This window comes from Haematobia irritans, chromosome 1, assembly GCF_050003625.1.
Source record: "Haematobia irritans isolate KBUSLIRL chromosome 1, ASM5000362v1, whole genome shotgun sequence".
Classification (NCBI taxonomy): Eukaryota; Metazoa; Arthropoda; class Insecta; order Diptera; family Muscidae; genus Haematobia; species Haematobia irritans.
In genome coordinates, this window is record NC_134397.1 from 53956375 (window position 1) to 53979237 (window position 22863).

Genomic DNA, 22863 nt, shown 5'->3' on the forward strand with positions numbered 1-22863 from the left:
TTTTTTGTTGATTCTTTACAAAAATAAACATACATATATATTTACGTCAAAATCTTGTATATGGTCGATATCATAGATAATTATTATTGCTTTGAACATTGCACACATCATGTCTGGTAAGTAGTTGCGACTGACGGCAATGCCTGTCATATTCAGTACCTCTATATCACATTTTCTAAAATTTTATTTTCAATATCTTTAACAAACAAAACGAGCAATATCACCATTCCCATTATCATAATTTTTGCCTCTCAATCTACCGAAATATAACAGACGCCAACAATAATAACTTGGTAGAATTGTACTATGATAGGGGGGCGTACACTTGGGTAAAGGGTTTGGGGGGCGTTGAATCATATAATATGTAAAGAAGAGAAGACGAAAATCAATCAAAGCACACAACAAACATCATATAGTTGTTTTTATTAAACAATGTGTGTGTGTGTGTACCAAGCGGTTTAGGTGAGAAAAAAAGAGATACACAGTGTTACTAACTGAGCGAGTTATAGTGTGGTCAACTTCTTGGGCTTTTTAACAGTTACTACGATATATTTTAAAGCAGAACTTGGACCAAACATCGGATACACTTATTTTCTGTAGTTTTATAGCAATTTTGGTTTCCAGAAGTGAAGGTAAGTAAACACAATACATTTCTTTATAACTCTATTGATGAACTCCTCGTTTAACATATAACATGTAATGAAGATCATTTAATAGCATTGTATTTATTCTTATAATGTTGTATTAACTGCCAGTTCATGAAACACAAAATCGACTCGAGACGAATCGTTCGTCTAGATTGAAACTAAAATAACTTAAGATATATTTTCTAGAAAAACCTGAATTTTGTTCTGAACTCATTGTTTATGATTTACTATCGAACACCGAAACAATTGGGATTCCACAGTCCCTGGTTTTCGAGATATCAATATGTGATTTTTGGCGAATCGTTCGTCTCGAGGCGAACGAGAATTCCATGAACAGGCAGTAAATTTATTATTTTTTTTCTCTTGTTTCGTTATTATATTTTGTTGCCAACGAGCCTCTAAATAGCCGATAGGCGCTGAGGCCAAATTAAAATATGAATACACGAATTTTATAACGTTTTACGTTCAAATAAATAAATAAAAAAAAACTAATTTATATTATAATAAAGTTATAGTGTGGTCAACTCCTTGGGCTTTTTAACAGTTACTACGATATTTTTTAAAACAGAACTTCGACCATACATCGAATGAACTTATTATCTGTAGTTTTAAAGCAATTGCTGTAAAGGTAAGTAAAAACAATATAATAAACTGATTTGGATTATAATAAATTAAAAATTATTGTGGTCCTAGTTACTTAATTACACCCAGAAAAAAGTGAATCCACAATGAAAGAAAATATTTTAGTAATTGCAATACCTTACAAATGAGCTCATCGATTTTGTTAAATTAAAAAAAAATATATTAAAAATTAATTTTTCCGCTGTTAAGCTGGTTATTAAGTTCGCTTTTAGCCGCTAAAATCGCCATTTTTTCACGATTACTTTTATTTAATAATCCATTTTAGGAATACAAACTTTGTGAAACTTTTCCTTGGGGTATTCCCCATCAAGTTATAATAAAATTTGCAACATATATGTATAATTTTATGCCTTTTTTAACTGATTTACTTTTCACTTTAGTGATTTTAGCGGCTAAACACGAACTTAATACCCACCTTTAAATAAAATTTCATATTTGGAAGGAAAAAATTGGAGTTAGAAATTGTTAAAAAGTCTTCAGCACTATATGAAGTTTAAGACGGACAAAATTTAAGAAAAATTTAATTATTTGATAAACTTATGAACTCAATTAGACTAAATTTTACCCATGTTAAGACTATTTTCATATTTATTCGTTTGTACAATATAATTAATATATGAAATATAAGCAAAAAATAATTAATTTATGAAAATTAATGAACAATTTTTTCATGTTTGGCAAAATTAATAAATTTTCATGAACTAAAATAAAGTTAAATCGGCTATTGAAATATATGTTAATCAAACAAAATATGCCAACTAAATGTCTGGTTAGATTCGATTGTTAAAATTTAAGTTAAATGTATCTGTGTACAATATAAAACCCCACAATAACCACAATTTTCCATTTTTGTTTTCATTGGCATGTCGTGAAAACGTCATGGGTAATCTTGCGCTTAGTTTTAGCGGTTTTGGATGGTAGTATTTATTAACATCACTCTCAGAGGGCTGGTGCTCAACAGAAAAACAAACCCACACATCTTTATGTTGTACAAGGCAAACGAAAACAAAAACAATAAAGTAAAAGAACACAGTCAAAAGATGGACGAAATTCATCGTGTAAATGAATGAAAAACAGCAAAGCGCAAATAAAAAACACCAAATTCTGACAATTTGTCTGACGGAATTGCAATGTTGCCGACACAAATGAAAATAATGAAGAACTAGCATCGTAACGATTTTACTCTGAGAAAAATTTTAATATCGTAATTTTGCTAATCCCTCATAATGTACCTGGTTATACGATTTTGTAGAAATTATTATTTCTTATAGGCTGTTTTCTATCTCTTATAATCAGGATATCACAAGTAATGTTTTTAATAAGATACAATTTATATGAGATTGTGATACTGAAACTGACTTACCTTTTTTCAAAAAGAATATTTTGAGATTTACGAAGAATTGTTCAAAAAATTTCAATCCATTGAGGATGCCTTATTTTTAAAGTTAAAGTAAGTTTTCGTTTTAAAGAGTATTCTGTATATATTTTTTGATTACACTTTCGGGGTTTCTCCTCTCACTTCTTAAGCACATTTGAATTTATATCATGCGTATAGCTATTGTTATGGGTCATAGGCTTTATTTTTTTTTAGATGATCACCAATCGCAATTTTATTACACAATTTTCGTTTCACATTTAATAAAATGATTATTCCATTTTCTTTTTGTTACGAAAAAATGCAATTTTGCATTTCAGTAGTACTGAAAAAAAGAGTAAAATAAAATATATTTGACAAAACAACCAACCGGGCGACACGGCTATTCATATTCAATTGTGAGGTTGTTTTGTATTTATCAGGTGGGAGAAACAGGGCGGCGGTAAAGAATTCAACGACAAACAATTTTTTTTTTTTTTTTGACGTTAAGAATGTGTGTTTTGTGAGTTTATTTGTATGCGTGTGTGTGTATGAGAGAGAGGAGTGAGAAGCATAGATATTGGGATTCAACGAAATGCGCGAGGTTGAAATATATAAAAACCACAGTAGTTCTCTAGCTACAGAACAACTCTCTTTCATTATTCTCCTGTACCAATACTACAGTGTCCACATGAAAGGGAAAAAATGGAGATGCAGAAATTTATTTTTAATCGACGAATATAATTTATTTCGTCTATAAGACATCTGCTAACCAATAACATATCGTCCGGCAAAATGTCAAGTATGTATCTTCCCTATCGTTAATTAAGTTTAGATGAATGATACAAACGTGTTACGTTGGACAGAATTTCTTTTGAAACTATCAGCAAAGGGAAAGTGACTGTTAAGTGTGAGTTTTAGGTTTCTTGTAAACACAAACTTTGGAAAATATTATCCACGTTATCAGAGCATATTCTCCATGTTACAGGCCTTTACTATTTTTTTTATATATTTCAATAGTCAATATGGAGCCACTGTCCATGGATCCCTACACAATACGACTATAGCAACAAAGACTATCTCAACAACAGCAACAAGAATAACGACATAATGAAGCTTTTGTCTGTTGTATCGAGGAGAACGCATTTTCATTCATTCATTCAAGAAAATTGAAGTGAGCAAATATTTTTCCAAAATGAAATACACATATCCGACTGTCGGGCTAGCGTGTGGGGTCTACATATAGAATTCGCTTTGTATTCATCTTTTTTTTTACACCCAACCACCCAATGCTAACCTCACTCCCCCCACCCACATTCACACAACAAATTCATCGTGAATATTCTCTCATCGTTGACGACAACGTCGTCGTCGTCTTCTTCGTTCGTTGGCAGCCACACACAACATTTGCACACCCGCGAACCCGTTCTTTCATGTCCTTTTTTCGCGTCGTTACATTCTTCCTTCATTTTACACTTCACACAATGGACCTTTTCCAATAGAATTCGAATTTTTTATTTTTTTTTTACGTACAAATCTGTATCGTTTTTCTTCTTCTTCTTGGTACTCACGCATCACGAATAAAATAGCAACACCACATCACAGAGCAAACACACTCACGTATGCTTATACATACATACGCATGTAAAAAAAACTTACGCTCATACCAACACATAAACACTGCTTAGTAAAGGATTTTCAATTGGATTTTTTTTCCCCGAGACTTTTACTTCAACAGAATTTCTATTTATATACTATGTATACACAGAATTCTTTTTATGTTTGGTTTTCTTTGCAATATTCCATGAAATGTTAAATATTATCTCTTTATTCACTCGCACAATACACTTTTTGCACTGTTAAATTTTTCCTGTACATCAATAAATTTCTTCCAACTATGATTTCGGGCTATCAACACCGATATTTTTTGTTGGTTAATTTACAATTTAAGAGCAAATCACGGGTAAAAAATTTTTGTATCTATGTTTTTTTGTTTCTCTTAATATATACAATTTTTTCAAATGATTATTCCAAAAACTCGGTGTTAGGGAAGTAGAACCAGGCAGCCAATTACACATTGAAATTTATTGTAAGTTTGGCTGTTGCAAGTTGTTGTTGCCGAGAGTCCGAGACGACGTACTCTCCCATTGCAGGAAAAACACAAGAATGAATATATAGGCTCTTCTTCTTGGCTTGCTAAAACATTGTTCAGAGATATCAATCTTTTGTGAATGAATATGTTGAATATACTTGTATATTCACCAGCCCAAAAACAACAACTATCAGACAATTTTAATGGATCTTGTTGTTGTTTAGCGATGAAGCTGATAGTAAATGAGGTGAGATGACGTTTGAAATCACTCTCGAAAGAAAAATATGAAAATCAGCTGACTTCGTAATAGTGCTTAAAGAACTTAATTTCCAATATATGTTTGAAGATGGTGTACATTTAACTTGCGTACTATAACCAACAGATGGTGCTAGTGAATATTTAATTTTTTTTTTTAGAAAAGACAAAAAGCTACGAAATTAATTATGTCATAGCCCTGCCAGCATTTCAAAGTTCCATTTCATCCTCATCGTTACCACAGACTCGTAAATGTCACTTCAACCATCATGAAAAGGTACATCAAAAAGTACATGAAAGTATTTTGCCATCCCTACTACGATTTTATTTTTTGTGAAACGCCAAGCGCAACCAGCTTGTTATATTTTAATTAAATACAAACAAAAATAAAGTTCTGAAAACATAGATTATACGCTTAAAATTGCGAAAGGTATATTGGTGAACAATTTTTGATTTTCCAAATGGAATAAAGTGATTGTTTTTCAGATATTTTACAGACATGCTGCTTCCATCAAATAAAAACACTAGTTGATAGACGCTGCAACATGTAACTCGCTACTTGTAACTCAACATCATCATTAATGCCAAAAATTATTTAAAATGTAATGTGATAGTGGTATAAATGTTATATTTTTAAGAATTTGTAAATGTTTACACAAATTAATAAATATCTAAACAAACGTGTTTTACTCGACCACAATGATTCTTTTACAACTATCTTAAAATGCACTTTTTCTGATTGTTTGGAGGGTCCCTTATTGGCGTCGTTCTAAATTGATCTATAAAGGCACCTAATAATTGCACTCATGCGAAACCTTTTTGTAGTAACTTTTGCGTGGTACAACTTCTCAATAGTGACGGCGCTTTTCCGACGAGTTTTTGATATCGTATACGATTGTTTTCGACGTGGTGGAGATTCTCAGAAGTGTCGTCAAATTCCAAAAATGTTGGCAGGGAGTGTGTGTGTCGTCCTAAAAATAAGAAAAATAAACACTTTCATGGAATAATAACAAAAATTTAAGCGACAATATCGATTGAAACCACAGCGAAGAAACTTAACACCTATTTCAATATAAAACAACACTTTTCCGGTATAAATCTCTAGAAATATGGTGCTGTTTTACATATTGATTTTGTTTCTTTTTTGTTAATTTCCATTGCTTCCTACAGATGGGTACTAAGTTCGAGGTTAGCAGCTAAAATAAAAATAATTCAGTAGAAAAACTAGATAATTATACCCCTTTGATGCAAATTTTATTATAACTTGATAGTCCAAAGCAACATTCCACAAAGTTTATATTCTTTAAAATGGATTATTAAAGAATAATAATCATAAAAATTTTTAGTGGCTAAACTCGAACTTGTTTACTAAAAATAATTAAGACTTCAGAAATTGTTATTAATGCTTTTCATGTTTTTGCTTACAGTAAAGTGGGGTTTTATTAAGAAACGGGGTTTCTCAAATTCATTATTATAGCCCATTCACATTAGGCTCGAAATCAACTAAAAGTAGATTTGAAATCCCTGTTTTATAAGGCAAATGACAGTTGAAATCTACTTAAAGTGGATTTTGGAAGTGTAATGTGTATGAGGTATTAGGTAATCATCTAAAAACTGTGTGTTTTTGATTCATGGCAAAATTTGAATATAAAAGTCTGTGTTTATTGTGTTAAAAAATGTGTCTAGAAATTTGTTTACCGTCAATAAATAAGCATAATACTAAACGAAATTTTTGGTTGCAGTTCTGGCGAAAATTTCTGTTACATGCCGGTTTTTCAGTGTATATCTTATGGGAGCAACATGTAAACAATGAATAACAACACCTCACCGAATTTTCGGTTGCAAAAATACCAATGCATGTCGTATGGGTATCGAAAATTTTATTAGAGATGTATACCGGCATTGAGGTGAACAATGACCCTAAGCGCTGTAGCGCCATCTGTAGTTTTTATTCAACATTCGCTTTGATCCTACACTTGTTGGCATTTTCTTTGAACACGTGTTAAGAGAGTGAGAGAGAGGGACAGTTTCTCTAACGTAAACTGTCAAAATTTGTTTATTATGGTTAAAGAACCAGTAGTTAATTTTGTTAGTGTTTCTTAGTTGTTGTTAGTTAGTATTTCTTAGGGGAGCAAAATGAAAATGCTCATTTCCACAATAACCCGTTCTTAACAACAAAATTGAACTGTTCATTATGTTACTGCCCTCCTACAAGGAATTTGTGCCAATCTAAATATAACATCAATTGTGTATTTTTTCTTGAAGTTTAAAAACATTGTCTTCGGATATTCACTTCCTCCCCCTCCAGAATGACTACACCACCGGAGATAATGATGAACCAAGACTCATGGTTACAGCATTGCTTCTTTACGATATTGACAATAACGAAGCAACAGAAAACAGTCAATTATAAGGAGCAATCAAAACTAAAACGACGCAAAATCAATTGTCAAATGATATCAATAATAAAATTTATTCATTCAAATATCAAACAAGATTAAAAGTGAATAAAAAATTATATAGTTGATATATAAACGTGATAAACGGAATCAACTGGGCAAAAGAAAAAGGTGTATAGTGAATAGATGACTGACTCTCAATTTATAGCCACATAGGGACGGTGATTAGATAAGTGAAAGGTATAAACGGTACATACGGCGACATCGAATGGGAGGAAAATTCTCCTCCAAGTAACAAACCAATCCTAATAACACTGTCTCTTTAAAATATCTAGGTGTTAAATGGCAATGTGATCATGAGCTGAGTGCCAAATAAATTTTAACACTGTTGATACTTTTTTTTAAATAAATTGGTTTATATGGAGGTGTTATTTGATAAATGATAAATCGACTCAACAACGTAAACATAATCTCAAATTGCATTAGTACTCTAGTCATAGCACAAACTTCTAATGAAACTGGTGCCAATAACCCCGTCACTCGGTCTCACAGTACAACGTTATGAAATAGTTTTAACAATCTCTTTTGTTAATCAACGTACAAGTAAATTAATCGGCCCTGGAATAAATTAACCGTGCAAGATGTTGGAGTGGCAGAAAATATCTGCCCTTTTGTGTGTTTTTGGGTTTTTTCGAGAAATGCGACCATCGGAACCATACATAACGGAGTTCTTGGCGGGACCATGGAGAAACATAACAGAGGATCAGGTAAGCGAAGTAGTTGTATGGTTACGGTTGTCAATGGAATGAAGTTGTTGTTAAAATTATTTTTATGCAGCTATTAATCTTTGTCCGATTAAGAAGCTTATCGTCAAAATACGCTGATACTAGCGTCAGAGTTGTTTGGTTAAACTTCTTCGACCTTGTTAAAAAGTGCGATATTAAGCACAAATGCAACGTTTCGAAAGCATATCACATAGCAATTATGTTGGTAATACTAGCTAGATTTTAACGATACTGGAGCAAGACAAAAATTATATGAGTTGGGTAAACTCAAATTTACCATTTCGTGGAATTAGGCTATAATAAGTTTGATTTGCATGAAAATATAGTTAACAGAAATATTATTCCAAAACTCTGCTTACTTTATTCTGGTCAGAATAGCTCCTTTAGTCGATAGGGTGGGAAAGTCTGTTAGTCGGGTCAATCTATTTATTAACCGGTGCCATATTTTGCAATGCCTTTCTATTTAAGTTTCCTCGAGCAACTTTAAAAGATTACATACTTTATTTTGTGTGGAGCGGCAAATAGACAAAAATACGCCAAGGGTGTGAAGATAAATTCTCAATTCACCAAGAGCCGTTTTCCAGATATGGACGATCTAATATCGGAGCTATATCCCTGCCAACATTTTTTGAATTTGGGGGCGCTTCTGAAAATCCCCACTACGTCGAAAACAGTCGTATACGATATCCAAAACTCCTCGTAAAAGCGCCGTCTCTATTGAGAAGTTCTACCACGCCAAGTTACTACAAAAAGGTATCTCATGAGTGCTATTATTAGGTGCCCTTCTGGATACATTTAGAAGGACGCCAATAAGAGCCCCTTCAAACAATCAGAGAAAGTGCATTTTAAGATAGTTGTAAAAGAATCATTGTAGTCAAGTAAAACACGATTGTTTAGATGTTTATTAATTTTATTAAACATTTATAAATTCTCCTAAATAACAGGTTGGCTGATAAGTCCCCGGTCTAACAAGGAAAAACACATTTTTTTTGTCAAAATTCGTTTTTATTATTCAACATAGTTCCCTTCAAGAGCGATACAACGATTATAACGACCTTCCAATTTTTTGATACCATTTTGGTAGTACTCCTTCGGTTTTGCCTCAAAATAGGCCTCAGTTTCGGCGATCGCCTCTTCATTGCAGCCAAATTTTTTCCCTGCGGGCATCCTTTTGAGGTCTGAGAACAAGAAAAAGTCGCTGGGGGCCAGATCTGGAGAATGCGGTGGGTGGGGAAGCAATTCGAAGCCCAATTCATGAATTTTTACCATCGTTCTCAATGACTTGTGGCACGGTGCGATGTCTTAGTGGAACAACACTTTTTTCTTCTTCATATGGGGCCGTTTTGCCGCGATTTCTACCTTCAAACGCTCCAATAACGCCATATAATAGTCATTGTTGATGGTTTTTTCCTTCTCAAGATAATCGATAAAAATTATTCCATGCGCATCCCAAAACACAGAGGCCATTACTTTGCCAGCGGACTTTTGAGTCTTTCCACGCTTCGGAGGCGGTTTACCGGTCACGGTCCACTCAGCCGACTGTCGATTGGACTCAGGAGTGTAGTGATGGAGCCATGTTTCATCCATTGTCACATATCGACAGAAAAACTCGGGTGTATTACGAGTTAACAGCTGCAAACACCGCTCAGAATCATCAACACGTTGTTGTTTTTGGTCAAATGTGAGCTCGCGCTGCATCCATTTTGCACAGAGCTTCCGCATATCCAAATATTGATGAATGATATGACCAACACGTTCCTTTGATATCTTTAAGGCCTCTGCTATCTCGATCAACTTTATTTTACGGTCATCCAAAATCATTTTGTGGATTTTTTTTGATGTTTTCGTCGGTAACCACCTCTTTCCGGCGTCCATTGCGTTCACTGTCCTCCATGCTCATTTCACCACGCTTGAATTTTGCATACCAATCAATTATTGTTGATTTCCCTGGGGCAGAGTCCGGAAACTCATTATCAAGCCAAGTTTTTGCTTCCACCGTATTTTTTCCCTTCAAAAAACAGTATTTTATCAAAATACGAAATTCCCTTTTTCCATTTTTTCACAATAACAAAAGTTGCTTCACAAAAGACGCTCTATCTCACAAACTAATTGACTTACAAACGTCAAATTTTGACACGAATCATTTGAAGGTTGGTACTATCATAGACCAAGGAAGGTATAGACATCTCAAGTGAATTCACAGCGCTGTAGTTTGTCTGCACACCGTAGAGGGCTCTTTTACGTCTGCAATTGAGTGATTTTTTAATTTGGCTTTAATTTGGTTTCTTTCCTTTGTTTTCTTGATGAAACACCAAATATTGTAACAGCATATAAAATTCTATACATCCACACCTGTTTTGTAATGCAAATTGACTGATTTGTACGGTAATTCTCGTTTGCCAAAAAGAAATTGAGTCACTTGACTGCGCAATTGAGTGGAATGACTGCGCACTGCAAATAAACAAAACCATGGTGAATTGTCAAGGTATGTCTCTAGTTTAGTTGGTCTATGGTACTATATAAAAATAATATGTATTTAATACTAGCGATGCCATCTATGTGTCAAACCGGGGACTTATCAGCCAACCTGTTATAACATTTATACGACTATCACATTTAACATATTTTTATGCATTAATAAAAGATTGATGTTGGGTTACAAGTTGCAAGTTACATGTTGTAGCGTCTATCAGCCAGTGCTTTTATTCCCAATGGAGGCAGCGTGTCTGGAAAAATATTTGAAAAACTATCACTTTATTCCATTTGGAAAGCCAAAACTTGTTTACCAATATACCTTTTACAATTTTAAGCGAAATAACTATGTTTTCATTATCGTTTTTATTTAAATAAATTTAAAGAAGCTAGTTGTGCTTAATGTTTCACAAAATATAAAGTGGCTCTTGTAACAATAGTGATGGCAAAATATTATCACAGTTGTCGATTGTTGCAGTGTCACTTACGAGTCTGTGGTAGCGATGAGGATGAAATGGAACTTTGAAATGCTGGCAGGGATAATGTCGATATCTGGTGAGGCAATATTTCAAAAACGTTACATGAGACTTTTGATTTTTTAATTTTACTATGCCCCCCCCTGGCATTTTGTCTGGTCAATTCACCAAGAGCCGTTTTGCTGATATTAACGATCCAATATCGGGGCTATATATAGCCGATATCTTGCGACACTATATCTCAAATACTGTACATGAGACATTTGAATTTTTAACCTCGTCAGTATGTTCCACTGGCATTTTGTCTGGTCGATTCACCACGAACGGTTTCCTAGATATCGGCGATCCAATATCAGGGCGATATATAGCCGATATCGGGTGACGATATATCCCAAATACTGTACAAGAGACTTTTGATTTTTCAACCTCATCAGTATGTCCCACTGGCATTTTGCCTTGTCAATTCACCATGAGCCGTTTTCCCGATATGAACGATCCAATATCGGGGCTATATATAGCCGATATCTGGCGACACTATATCTCAAATACTGTATATGAGACTTTAGATTTTTTTATCCTCACCGGTATGTCCCCCTGACATTTTGTCTGGCCAATTCACAATTAGCCATTTTCCAGATATGGACGATCCAATATCGGGGCTATATATAGCCGATATCTGGTAACGCTATATCTCAAATACTGCACATGAGACTTCTAAAGTTATTTAAGAATCTTATTATCGTACCCATTATATGTTTGTATTTTTTCAGGATATACTGATTGTTTTATACGATTGTAGAGTTATATCTTATAGCTCAATTTATCGACGATATAAAACTACGAATAATTGGTATTCTTACATATTAAATAATTTACGGTGTTTGCCAGTTTTTTTCAGCGCTAAATCACCTCTTTTTAAGAAAAAATTTTGTTTTGGAATGCGTTCCACAAGTTAATCCTGGAAAGTCATCCTTATTTTTTGTACACTTCGTCATTTTGACTACGGCTTAATTTGCATCGTGAGCAAAAATGAGAACCAAAATTGAGATTATTTTTTTTATTCAATTTGTTTTTAATTAGTATAAAACAAAAAATCATAAAATTGCTGATTTACGACTAAAATACATTTTAGATCGAATATGAATTTACGCTGCGTCATTTTGACGAAGGATGACTGTCCAGGGTTAAATTCGACCCACAAAGTTAAGCCGAGACACAAACAACGAATTTAATGCGCCGTCCAGACTATAAGTTTATCCAGACCAAAGTGCTCGTGTCGAACACATGTCCGAAGACATAATCGATACCGCAGCTTATTAATGGGATCGATAACACATTTTTCGATTACTTAGTCATCTCCGACAATTCCTAACGATTGGCCACACTGTATGATTCTTTACAAACACAGACATTCCGTCCGGGATAACTTATAGTCTGGACGGCGCATAACTCGCGATTTTATATACACACCTTTAAATACACCATACCCGTGAAAAAGTTGGGGAACTAATTAGATATAATCTAATCTAAAAAGGGGCTAATCCTTTAGACACCCACATATTACGCGATCTTCTTTCTTCACTTTTTTTCTTTTCCTAATGGGTGATACGGTCAAAATTTGGTCAAGGGAAAACGCGTGTAAATCGGTGAAATCGTTTATTTAAAAAATCAAATTAAATTTCTTTTTCAAGTTCAATTAGTATAAAATTCATGAAAAATATTCTGTTAGGCTTTCGCTTTTCCAAATCCGAATTGCCGGGCCTCACGCTTGACACCTGCCATCAGATTTTGTACAGCCACCTTGTCCACCTTCTTCGCCGCAGAAAGCCAGTTTGCCTTGAACTGCTGCTCGTCCTTAGCAGTTTTTTTTGGTCTTCTTTAGGTGTTGGGAGGGTTCTTGTCCTTGGGAACCACCTGCACGTTGTTGGCGGCGTACCACTCCATGGACTTTTTACCGTAATGGCAAGATGCCAAATCCGGCCAAAACAGTACGGAACAACCGTGTTTCTTCAGGAAAGGCTGCAGACGTTTATTCAAACACTCTTTCACGTAAATTTCTTGGTTGACAGTCCCGGAAGCTATGAAAATGCTGCTTTTGAAGCCACAGGTACAGATGGCTTGCCAAACCAGATATTTCTTTGCGAACTTTGGCAGTTTTATGTGCTTGAAAATATCTGCTACCTTTCCCCTTCCTTTTGCCGTAAAAAACTCCTGTCCCGGAAGCTGCTTGTAGTCGGCTTTGACGTAGGTTTCGTCGTCCATTACCACGCAGTCAAACTTCGTCAGCATCGTCGTGTACAGCCTCCGGGATCACGCTTTGGCCGTCGTATTTTGTTTATCATCGTGATTTGGAGTCACTACCTTCTTGTAAGTCGATAGTCCGGGTCGGGTTTTGGCTCGATGCACGGTTGTAGACGATACACCCAGCTTATTTGCGGCATCTCGGAGAGAGAGGTTAGGTTTTCGCTTGAAACTACCGGCAACTCTCTTTGTCGTCTCAGCGGCTTCCGGTTTTCGATTTCCCCCCGATCCAGGCTTCCTGGCTGTCGACAAACGTTCCCCAAACACTTTAATTACATTTGTAACGGTTGATTTGGCAACTTTTAGCGATTTTGCCAGCTTTGCGTGCGAGTAGCTCGGATTTTCGCGATGCGCGAGCAAAATTTTGATACGCTGCTCTTCTTGCTTGGACGGTATTTTGACAACTGAAGAGTGAATTCCAAAATCAAAATAGGAGCAAGATTCTACACACACACACACCTTCAAAATGAGGGGTGTTCAGGTTTTTTAAATGCAAAGTTTATATTGACAAAATTTTGACCGTATCACCCTTTCATTGCTTTTCGGTCGGTGTAATTTTCAGTAATTCCTTCAGGTCCAGAAACGTAAAATGTTCAAATCATTACAAAGTTCACATTTACATCCAATTCAATATGATCGACCATTAGATATCACAAACTGCGATCGATCCGACAAGAAAGAACAAATTAACATACATGAATAGTGTGAAAAACGGAACTGAGAAAAAAAGCTTATTTAAGAGAATAGTGTGGTGAACAGAATTAAACGCCTTACTTAGATCTAATATTGCAAATATAACCGGATTCCTACGGTCTAAAGATCGTCTTATATTGTCCGTGACGTGAATCATTAAAGAAGTTGTGCTATGATGACTCCTAAAGCCAGATTGGCAGCTGTTCAAGGAATGCGATTCAAAATATGCACACATCTGATCCTTAAGAATTATCTCAAACGCCTTAGACAAATCAGGTAGGACACAAATCGGTCTAAAGTCTGAGCATTCCTTGACAGAAGTACCCTTTTTCTGTAAAGAAGTTGTGCTATGGTGACTCCTAAAGCCAGATTGGCAGCTGTCCACCAAGGAATGCGATTCAAGATATGCACAGAATTATCGCAAACGGCTTAGACAAAGCAGGTAGTACACAAATCGGTCTAAAGTCTAAGCATTCCTTGCCCGAAGTACCCTTTTTCTGTAGAGGAAATACCTTAGCCAGCTTCCAATTCGCAGGGAATATTCCAGTCATAATAATCGTATTGAAAAAATGTAGAAAATAAAATATATTCACTATACATATATACACAATACATATACCACAATACATAAAATATATTCACCAGTTAGTTCGATTATAAAATAAAATAACCCGTATATTTTAATTTGCAGATTAACCGACAAGTTTATCCTGTAGGGACGTACTCGTATTTGGCACAATTGGTTATAGTGTTCCTCATAACAGATTTACTACTGTAAGTATAAAAAAGGTCAAAGGAGAAAATTACTTAACAATCTACAATTCTTATTGAAATATATCAAAAGTTATAAACCTTTGATAATAACCATAGGAGTTACTGGCATAATAGTATGGAGCATGTTGCTATGGACAACATCCTTAGAAGCACTTATGACATTGGAATTCTTTTACGGAACCTATATGGCAGCTGAAGTCGCCTACTATACTTATATCTATGCAAAAGTCGATAAAAAATACTATCCACGTGTAACATCTCATACAAGAGCAGCTATATTTGTGGGTAAACTAGTGGCAAGTATACTAGCACAATTATTGATCAATTTTGAGGCAATGGACTACAGAGATCTTAATTACATATCATTAGCAAGTAAGAAATATATACCACAAAGACTGCGTAAAACATTATGACTATGACATTATTTATATTTCTGCAGCTCAAATCATAGCAACGTTATGGGCTTTTAGTTTACCCAAAGTAAATCAAAGTTTATACTTCCATCGAAAAGCGTATGCAACCGAAGTTCCAGCCCTGCCTCAAGCGGATAGTTTGGAAATAGGAACGCATGAGGGTAATTCTCAAAAAAGTGATCATTTCACATCAGTCTCCCATATAGAACCAAAATTATCGCCGACGAAATTGCTATGGACACATTTTCGTAATGCATATACCAATCTGAAGGTGGTGCAGTGGTCACTTTGGTATGCAGTGGGCTTGTGCGGTTATTTACAGGTGACAGCTTATGTTCAGCTAATGTGGAAGGATATAGAACCATCGCCAGATGTAAGTACACCTCGATAGAAATGATCTCTTTAGCATTACGTACAATAGTTTGTGGAATGTAATTATCGAGCATTTTCTGATTGTCGAAATACATCGTCAAAGTTAGTACTCAGCACCACAAGGTCGACTTATTGAAAAATTGATCAAGTCGGTTTTTTTTTTCGAAAATGTGAAAGAAAAAAAATTTTGGAAAAGTCCACTTTCGAATTTTGCGATTATTAAAAGTTAATTTTAGAGTATACTTTTTTATGGAGACATCAAAGTATTAAAAGATCTATAAAATAGTTTAATTTTTTCGTAAACGATCAATTTTGGTAATCAAAAAAGGTGGATTAGTAGGGTTTTAAAGATTACCAAAATCCTCTTCCACTTTTTTCGATGAATTCCTGCAAGGTTTTAGTTCTTTTCTAGATTTTCTATAACACAAATAACTTTTTTCAATCAAAATTTAATTTGAATTACAAAAAAAAAATATTAAATATTAAATTGGATCAATTATGTTTTTTTTAATTAACGTTAATGATTGATACTATCATTTGTGTGATTGAACGAATTTCAGATAAAAATTAATTGCATCAATTAAATTCGTTATTAAAGACAAACAAATATTTTGTGCATCTTTCCTATTTAACATTTGTTTAAAAACATAAATTTTTAGATATAGCTAACAGGTTGGCTGATAAGTCCCCGGTCTAACAAAGAAAAACACATTTTTTGTCAAAATTCGTTTTTATTATTCAACATAGTTCCCTTCAAGAGCGATACAACGATTATAACGACCTTCCAATTTGTTGATACCATTTTGGTAGTACTCCTTCGGTTTTGCCTCAAAATAGGCCTCAGTTTCGGCGATCACCTCATCCTTTTGAGGTCTGAGAATAAGAAAAAGTCGCTGGGCCCAGATCTGGAGAATACGGTTGGTGGGGAAGCAATTCGAAGCCCAATTCATAAATTTTTGCCATCGTTCTCAATGGCTTGTGGCACGGTGCGTTGTCTTGGTGGAACAACACTTTTATCTTCTGTCGCGATTTCAACCTTCAAACGCTCCAATAACGCCATATAATACTCACTGTTGATGGTTTTTCCCTTCTCAAGATAATCGATAAAAATTATTCCATGCGCATCCCAAAAAACAGAGGCCATTACTTTGCCAGCGAACTTTTGAGTCTTTCCACGCTTCGGAGGCGGTATACCGGTCGCTGTCCACTCAGCCGACTGTCGATTGGACTCAGGAGTGTAGTGATGGAGCCATGTTTCACCCATTGTCACATATCGACGGAAAAACACGGGTGTATTACGAGTTAACAGCTGCAAACACCGCTCAGAATCATCAACACGTTGTTGTTTTTGGTCAAATGTGAGCTCGCGCGGCACCCATTTTGCACAGAGCTTCCGCATATCCAAATATTGATGAATGATATGACCAACACGTTCCTTTGATATCTTTAAGGCCTCTGATATCTCGATCAACTTCATTTTACGGTCATTCAAAATCATTTTGTGGATTTTTTTGATGTTTTCGTCGGTAACCACCTCTTTCGGGCGTCCACTGCGTTCACCGTCCTCCGTGCTCATTTCACCACGCTTGAATTTTGCATACCAATCAATTATTGTTGATTTCCCTGGGGCAGTGTCCGGAAACTCATTATCAAGCCAAGTTTTTGCTTCCACCGTATTTTTGCCCTTCAGAAAACAGTATTTTATCAAAACACGAAATTCCTTTTTTTTCATTTTTTTTCACAATAACAAAAGTTGCTTCACAAAAGATGCTCTATCTCACAAACTAATTGACTTACAGACGTCAAATTTTGACACGAATCATTTGAAGGTTGGTACTATATAAAAATAATATGCATTTAACACTAGCGACGCCATCTATGTGTCAGACCGGGGACTTATCAGCCTGTTACATATATATGTGGGAGCTATATCTAACTCTGAACCGATTTGGATGATATTTTGCAGGTTTGGTAGATATCTCAGAAGGTTACTGTGTGCCAAATTTGAGTAAGATCGGTTAATAAATAAGGCTATTAAGACCAAATTTTTGAAAATCGGGCGATACATATATATTGGAGCTATAGCTAAATCTGGACCGATTTCGGTCAATTTTTGTACATATAGTAAGTACTATTAGATTTGGCCAACTTTGAGTAAGATCGCTTGATAAATAAGGAACGTATGGCCAAATTTGGGAAAATCGTGCGATACATATATATGGGAGCTATATCTAAATCTGAACCAATTTCAATGAAATTTGGCATACTTAAAGGGTGGTCAATTGGATTACTTTGTAGCAAATTTGACGCGGATAGGTTAGTAAATGAATGCAATCTGACTCCATTTATCGAAACACAGAAAAAAATGTCAACAAAATATTTCCAATTAAAAAGTTGATTGACGTTGAAAATGTTTTCTATTAATAAATTAATTGATATAATTAACTTTTTAATCAAGATAGAAACTTTAAGTTAATTAAGTCAATGATTGAGAATTTTAAAATTTGTAATTAAAAAATTAATTGATACAATTAACTTTTCAATCAAACTCGGAAGATTGAGTCGGTTAAAAAAGTGATGGACATTTTTAAATTTTTTGTTAAAAATTTATTTTAAACAATCAATTGTTAATCAAACTAAAAACACTAAGCCAATGCAGAAAGTAATTGAGAATAGTTACTTTTTTTAATAAAAATTAATTGAGTTTTGCAATCGATATCAATTAAAATGTTAATTGTTTCAATTAAAAAATTAATTGAAATTTGCTAATGAAATCAGTTAATTTTTTTAATCAAGCATTTTTTTGATACCCAATTAAAACTGATTGATACTATCATTTTCGTGATTGAAGACATTTCAATTAAAAAATTAATTGGATCAATTAATTTCGTGATTGAATCAGAAAAAAAATTTTTGTGTGAATCAGGCGATACGTATATTTGGGAGCTATGGGAGCTATCAAAATTTGTTTTTTTCCAAATTCAATAGCGTTCGTCCTTGTACGCCAAATTTCATCAAAATCGGTCAATAATTGCGACCGGAATCCTGCGGACAACAAATACATGGACGGACGGGCGGACGGACGGACAGACGAACGGACGGACACCAAGCGCTAGATCAGGAGGTGATTCTGAGTCGATCGGTATATATTTTATGGGGTCTAAAATCAATATTTCTGGTAGGCACATTTTTTGGTAGATCAAAGTTATTATACCCTGACCACTATGTGGTTTAGGGTATAAAAATTCTGATTTAATTGATCCAATTCATTTTTTAATTGAAATGTCTTCAATCACGAAAATAATAGTTTCAATCATAGTTTTAATTGGGAATAAAAGAAATATTTAATTAAAAAATGAATTGATTTGATTTGAAAATTTCAATTAATTTTTTAATAGATTCAATTAAAAATTTAATTAATGTTGATTGCACAACTCAATTATTTTTTTTTTAATTAAAAACGTAACTATTTTCAATTACTTTCCTATCTGACTTTGTGTTTTTAGTTTGATTAAAAAAATTGATTATTTGCAATAAATTTTTATTTAACAATTTAAAAAATTTCCACCATTTTTTTAACAGATTTAGTCACGAAAATTTTTCCTATTAAAGTCTTTATTGAGTTTTTAAAATTATTCAATTTAGAATTTAATTGATTCAACAATTTTTTTAATTGAAACAAAAAATCAATCACAAAAATTGATAGTATCTATTAATATTTTAATTGGATCAATAAATTTTTCAATTGACTTTCAATTATTTTTTTAATTGATACTATAATTTCTGTGATTGAAGACATTTCAATTAAAAAAATAATTGGATCAATTAATTTCGTAATTGAATCGGAAAATTTTTTGTGTGTTTGATTAAAAATAAACTCTATCAATTAATTTATTAATTGAAAAAGTTTTCAACTCCAATTAACTTTTTAATTGGAAATATTTTGGTGATATTTTTTTTCTGTGTACTTGGAAAAGCGGATACGTATGGTATTCTGCTATGAATCCTAACTAGTTTAGTACAAAATCGTTTGGTGTCACAAAAAAAATTATTATACCACCAACAATTGTTGTAAATAAATTTAAAATATTTTATTTTTTATTATTTTTTTTTTAAGATTGCCTGGAATGGGGCCGTCGATGCTGTCTTCACTGCATTAGCTGCTGTGTGCGCCTTAGTAGCCGGCTATATACATGCTGGTCGTTTAACATCTCAAGCTAGTCTTCTTTTATTGGCTGTATTATCTGCCTTAGAAGGTGGATGTATATTATTAATTTGTTGGACACAAAATATTTATGTATCTTATAGTGGGTACATTGCATTTGGAGCGTTATATGGGTTTATAATAACTGTTGCTGGGTAAATATCTTTTCATTTCTTTAAACACTTTTTTTTAGTTTGCCATAACTTTCATTACTCTTTCATTTCATAGGGCTGAGGTTGCTCGCTATTTGGAAGAAGATAGCTTTGGCTTGGTATTTGGGATAAATACAATGATTGCCGTAATATTCCAAACTATAATAACACTGGTGATCATTGACGAGAATGGTTTGGCCCTCAGTACAAAAGGTCAATTTACAGTATATGCGTTTTATTTTATTGTTGTTGGAATTGTTTATTTTATAGCTGTTGTTATTGAATATTTTCTAAGAAAAATTAAAAAGAATCAAGAATAGCTTTGTTTTAGATACCAAAACTATAAAAAGAATTTGTATACAACATATCAGGGAATAAAAACATGTTTTAAAATGTAGTTTGTAAATTCATTGTAACAATTTTCTTTTTCTGAATTCCAAAATAGTAGCTTTATGGTCACAATGTAAAATTGAGTTTGTTACAACGAGTGAATTATGCTATCATTAATACATACCCACTAGTCATGGGTTCTTAATATAATATTGATTATATAAGATTTATATAAGTAGAGGTATCGTGTAATGGATTACCCGTTTCACCGTCAAAATCAATTTTGGTCAAAACATAAGACGATTTTGAGAAACACAAATTTTGCATCAATTGGAGGTCCGAATCGATATTTTAGTTTAGCTTGAAAAGAGGATTCGAGTCTCATGCGCGGTTGCCACTCGTTTCAAAAATTCTCTACCAAATTTTGAAGAAAATTTTACCACAAATCCACCAAAAAAAAAGCATTTGAAGTCTTTCAACAACTATTTGTGGTTAGTATGAAAAATATATTTTTTCTTCGAATGAATGACCAATCCCATCAGCGACAATATTTTGGGTATGAAACAACATAAAAATTAAAATTTTTAAAAATATTGGATTTTATAGAAAATTTTGCCAAAACGGCAATTCTATAGAAAATGTTGTAAAAATTTTATTTCTATAGAAAAATTTCTCAAAATTTTTGTCTATAGAAAATTTTGTAAAAATGTTATTTATATAGAAAATTTCTCAAAATGTTATATCTATAGAAAATTTTTGTCAAAATTTTGTTTCTATAGAAAATTTTGTCAAAATTTTATTTCTATAGAAAATTTTATCAAAATTTTATTTCTATAGAAAATTTTGTCAAAATTTTATTTCTATAGAAAATTTTGTCAAAATTTTATTTCTATAGAAAATTTTGTCAAAATTTTATTTCTATAGAAAATTTTGTCAAAATTTTAGTTCAATAAAAAAATTTTGTTAAAATAACATTTCTATCGAAAATGTTTGCAATTTTTTTTCTAAAAATGTCATTTCAATAAAAAATTTTATCAAAATTTTATTTCTATCGAAAATTTTGTCAAAATTTTATTTCCATAGATAATTTTCTAAAAAAAAAATAATTTTTCAAATTTCAATTTTCTAAAAATTTTATTTTTATAGAAAATTTTCTAATAATTTTATTTTTATATAAAATATTCTCAAAATGTTATTACTATAGAAAATTTGGTCAACATTTTATTTCTATAGAAAGTTGGGACAAAATTTTATTTCTGTAGAAAATGTTGTCAAAATTTAATTTCTATAAAGAATTTGGTCAACATTTTATTTTGTATCGAAAATGGAAGTACCTCTTAGCTGGAGAGAAATGTTTTGCAAAATCTACCAAAAACAATAATTCTACCAAAACATCAAAGCAGTAAAAAAATCTACCATTTTTGGTAGAATACTACCAACTGTGGCAACCGTGGTCTTATGTCGACTGATATATATCTATTTTACCTTTACGTTCCGACTTCAATTATTGGTTCAATAGAAGAGTTAAATTTGGGTAGCTTCTACGTTAAAAGAGGCCTATAAACAATAAGTACTTTAAGAATTTGGTATTTTATTTATTTATTTATGCCTGAATTCTATAATTGAACGTGAAAAAAATGAGATCCGACTATAACCTAATCTCACCAAAAACACTTGTTAATATGATCCTTCTTTCCCCGGCTCGAAATGGGTTACGCCAAATTCTGAAATTAAGAATTTGGCTTAATTTCAGAATTTGGCGTAACCCATTTCGAGCCTCCGGTCTTCGATTTAGGTCCCAACACCTGCAAGACTCCTTATTCATCTCTTTTGAGTAACACTTGACTCTGTCTAAGACCTCAATCGTTTCCGTTGTACTATCTTTTAGCTAGCTTCTGTGTCAATTTATCTTTTAAACTAACAGAAAAAGCACGAAGATTTATTCCTTCACAAGAACACATTGTTTTATTGGAAATTTCATTTCAACCACCTGTTATAAAATGTTTTCTTTTGTTTTTATCGACTTTTAAATTTGTTGAAATAACTAACTGTAAGTTGCAATTCGACAAACAGCTGAATTTAGGTTAGGTTACTTACTTGTTTACTACACTTTGTTTTTAAGCAATTGTCAGCTAATAAAATGTGGCAATGACTGCAAATATTTAAATGAAAAAAACATACCCTTTTCTTAAAATTCTTATTATAAATAAACTGGTTGAAAATGTTCCGGCAATATAATTGAGTGAAATGTATTTGTTAAAAAAAATAATCTCAATATAATTTTTTTTCGTTAGGGCAACGGAATATAACATTTGAAAAGTTACTATTTAACCAAAGATAATTGAGAAGTCTTGTTATACTCAATTATCTTTGATTTAACTGCCAGTCATAGTTGCCATATGATTGTACGTACTTTGTTTTATCAGCCGGCATCACGAAAACAGGGTTGGTCAATGCACATAAGAAAGTCGTTCAAACAGACAAACTGTCAAATTAGTAAAC

General features: G+C 33.1%; 2 protein-coding genes and 1 long non-coding RNA gene across 4 annotated transcripts in view; 2 read left to right on the forward strand and 1 right to left on the reverse strand.

Moving 5' to 3' along the window:
- cic (Putative transcription factor capicua) overlaps nt 1-4809 on the reverse strand; it is a 134368-nt gene extending 129559 nt beyond the window's left edge. Inside the window, exons 1-2 of the mRNA XM_075290350.1 lie at nt 4303-4809; nt 2653-2989 (exon numbers count right to left, since the gene is read on the reverse strand). The gene's annotated coding sequence lies outside the window, so the exon portion shown is untranslated. The remainder of the gene's footprint in view (nt 1-2652; nt 2990-4302) is intronic.
- Nucleotides 4810-5353: 544 nt separating this feature from the next.
- LOC142238604 (uncharacterized) lies at nt 5354-5690 on the forward strand. Its single transcript, XR_012722771.1, has 2 exons — nt 5354-5420; nt 5477-5690. It is a non-coding gene; the product is annotated as an uncharacterized LOC142238604 (long non-coding RNA).
- A 1399-nt stretch (nt 5691-7089) lies between these two features.
- Nucleotides 7090-20437, forward strand: LOC142220927 (thiamine transporter 1-like). Of its 2 annotated transcripts, XM_075290351.1 has the most exons (7): nt 7090-7629; nt 7725-8156; nt 14808-14890; nt 14961-15262; nt 15330-15676; nt 19793-20034; nt 20108-20437. In XM_075290351.1, the coding sequence occupies exons 2-7, from the start codon at nt 8031-8033 to the stop codon at nt 20349-20351; spliced, it is 1344 nt and encodes a 447-aa protein (XP_075146466.1). In that variant the 5' UTR covers nt 7090-7629; nt 7725-8030; the 3' UTR covers nt 20352-20437. The 2 variants fall into 2 exon arrangements, with proteins under 2 accessions (XP_075146466.1, XP_075146467.1); XM_075290352.1 differs by lacking the exons at nt 7090-7629; nt 7725-8156 and having other exon boundaries at nt 14987-15262.
- The last annotated feature ends 2426 nt before the right edge of the window (nt 20438-22863 follow it).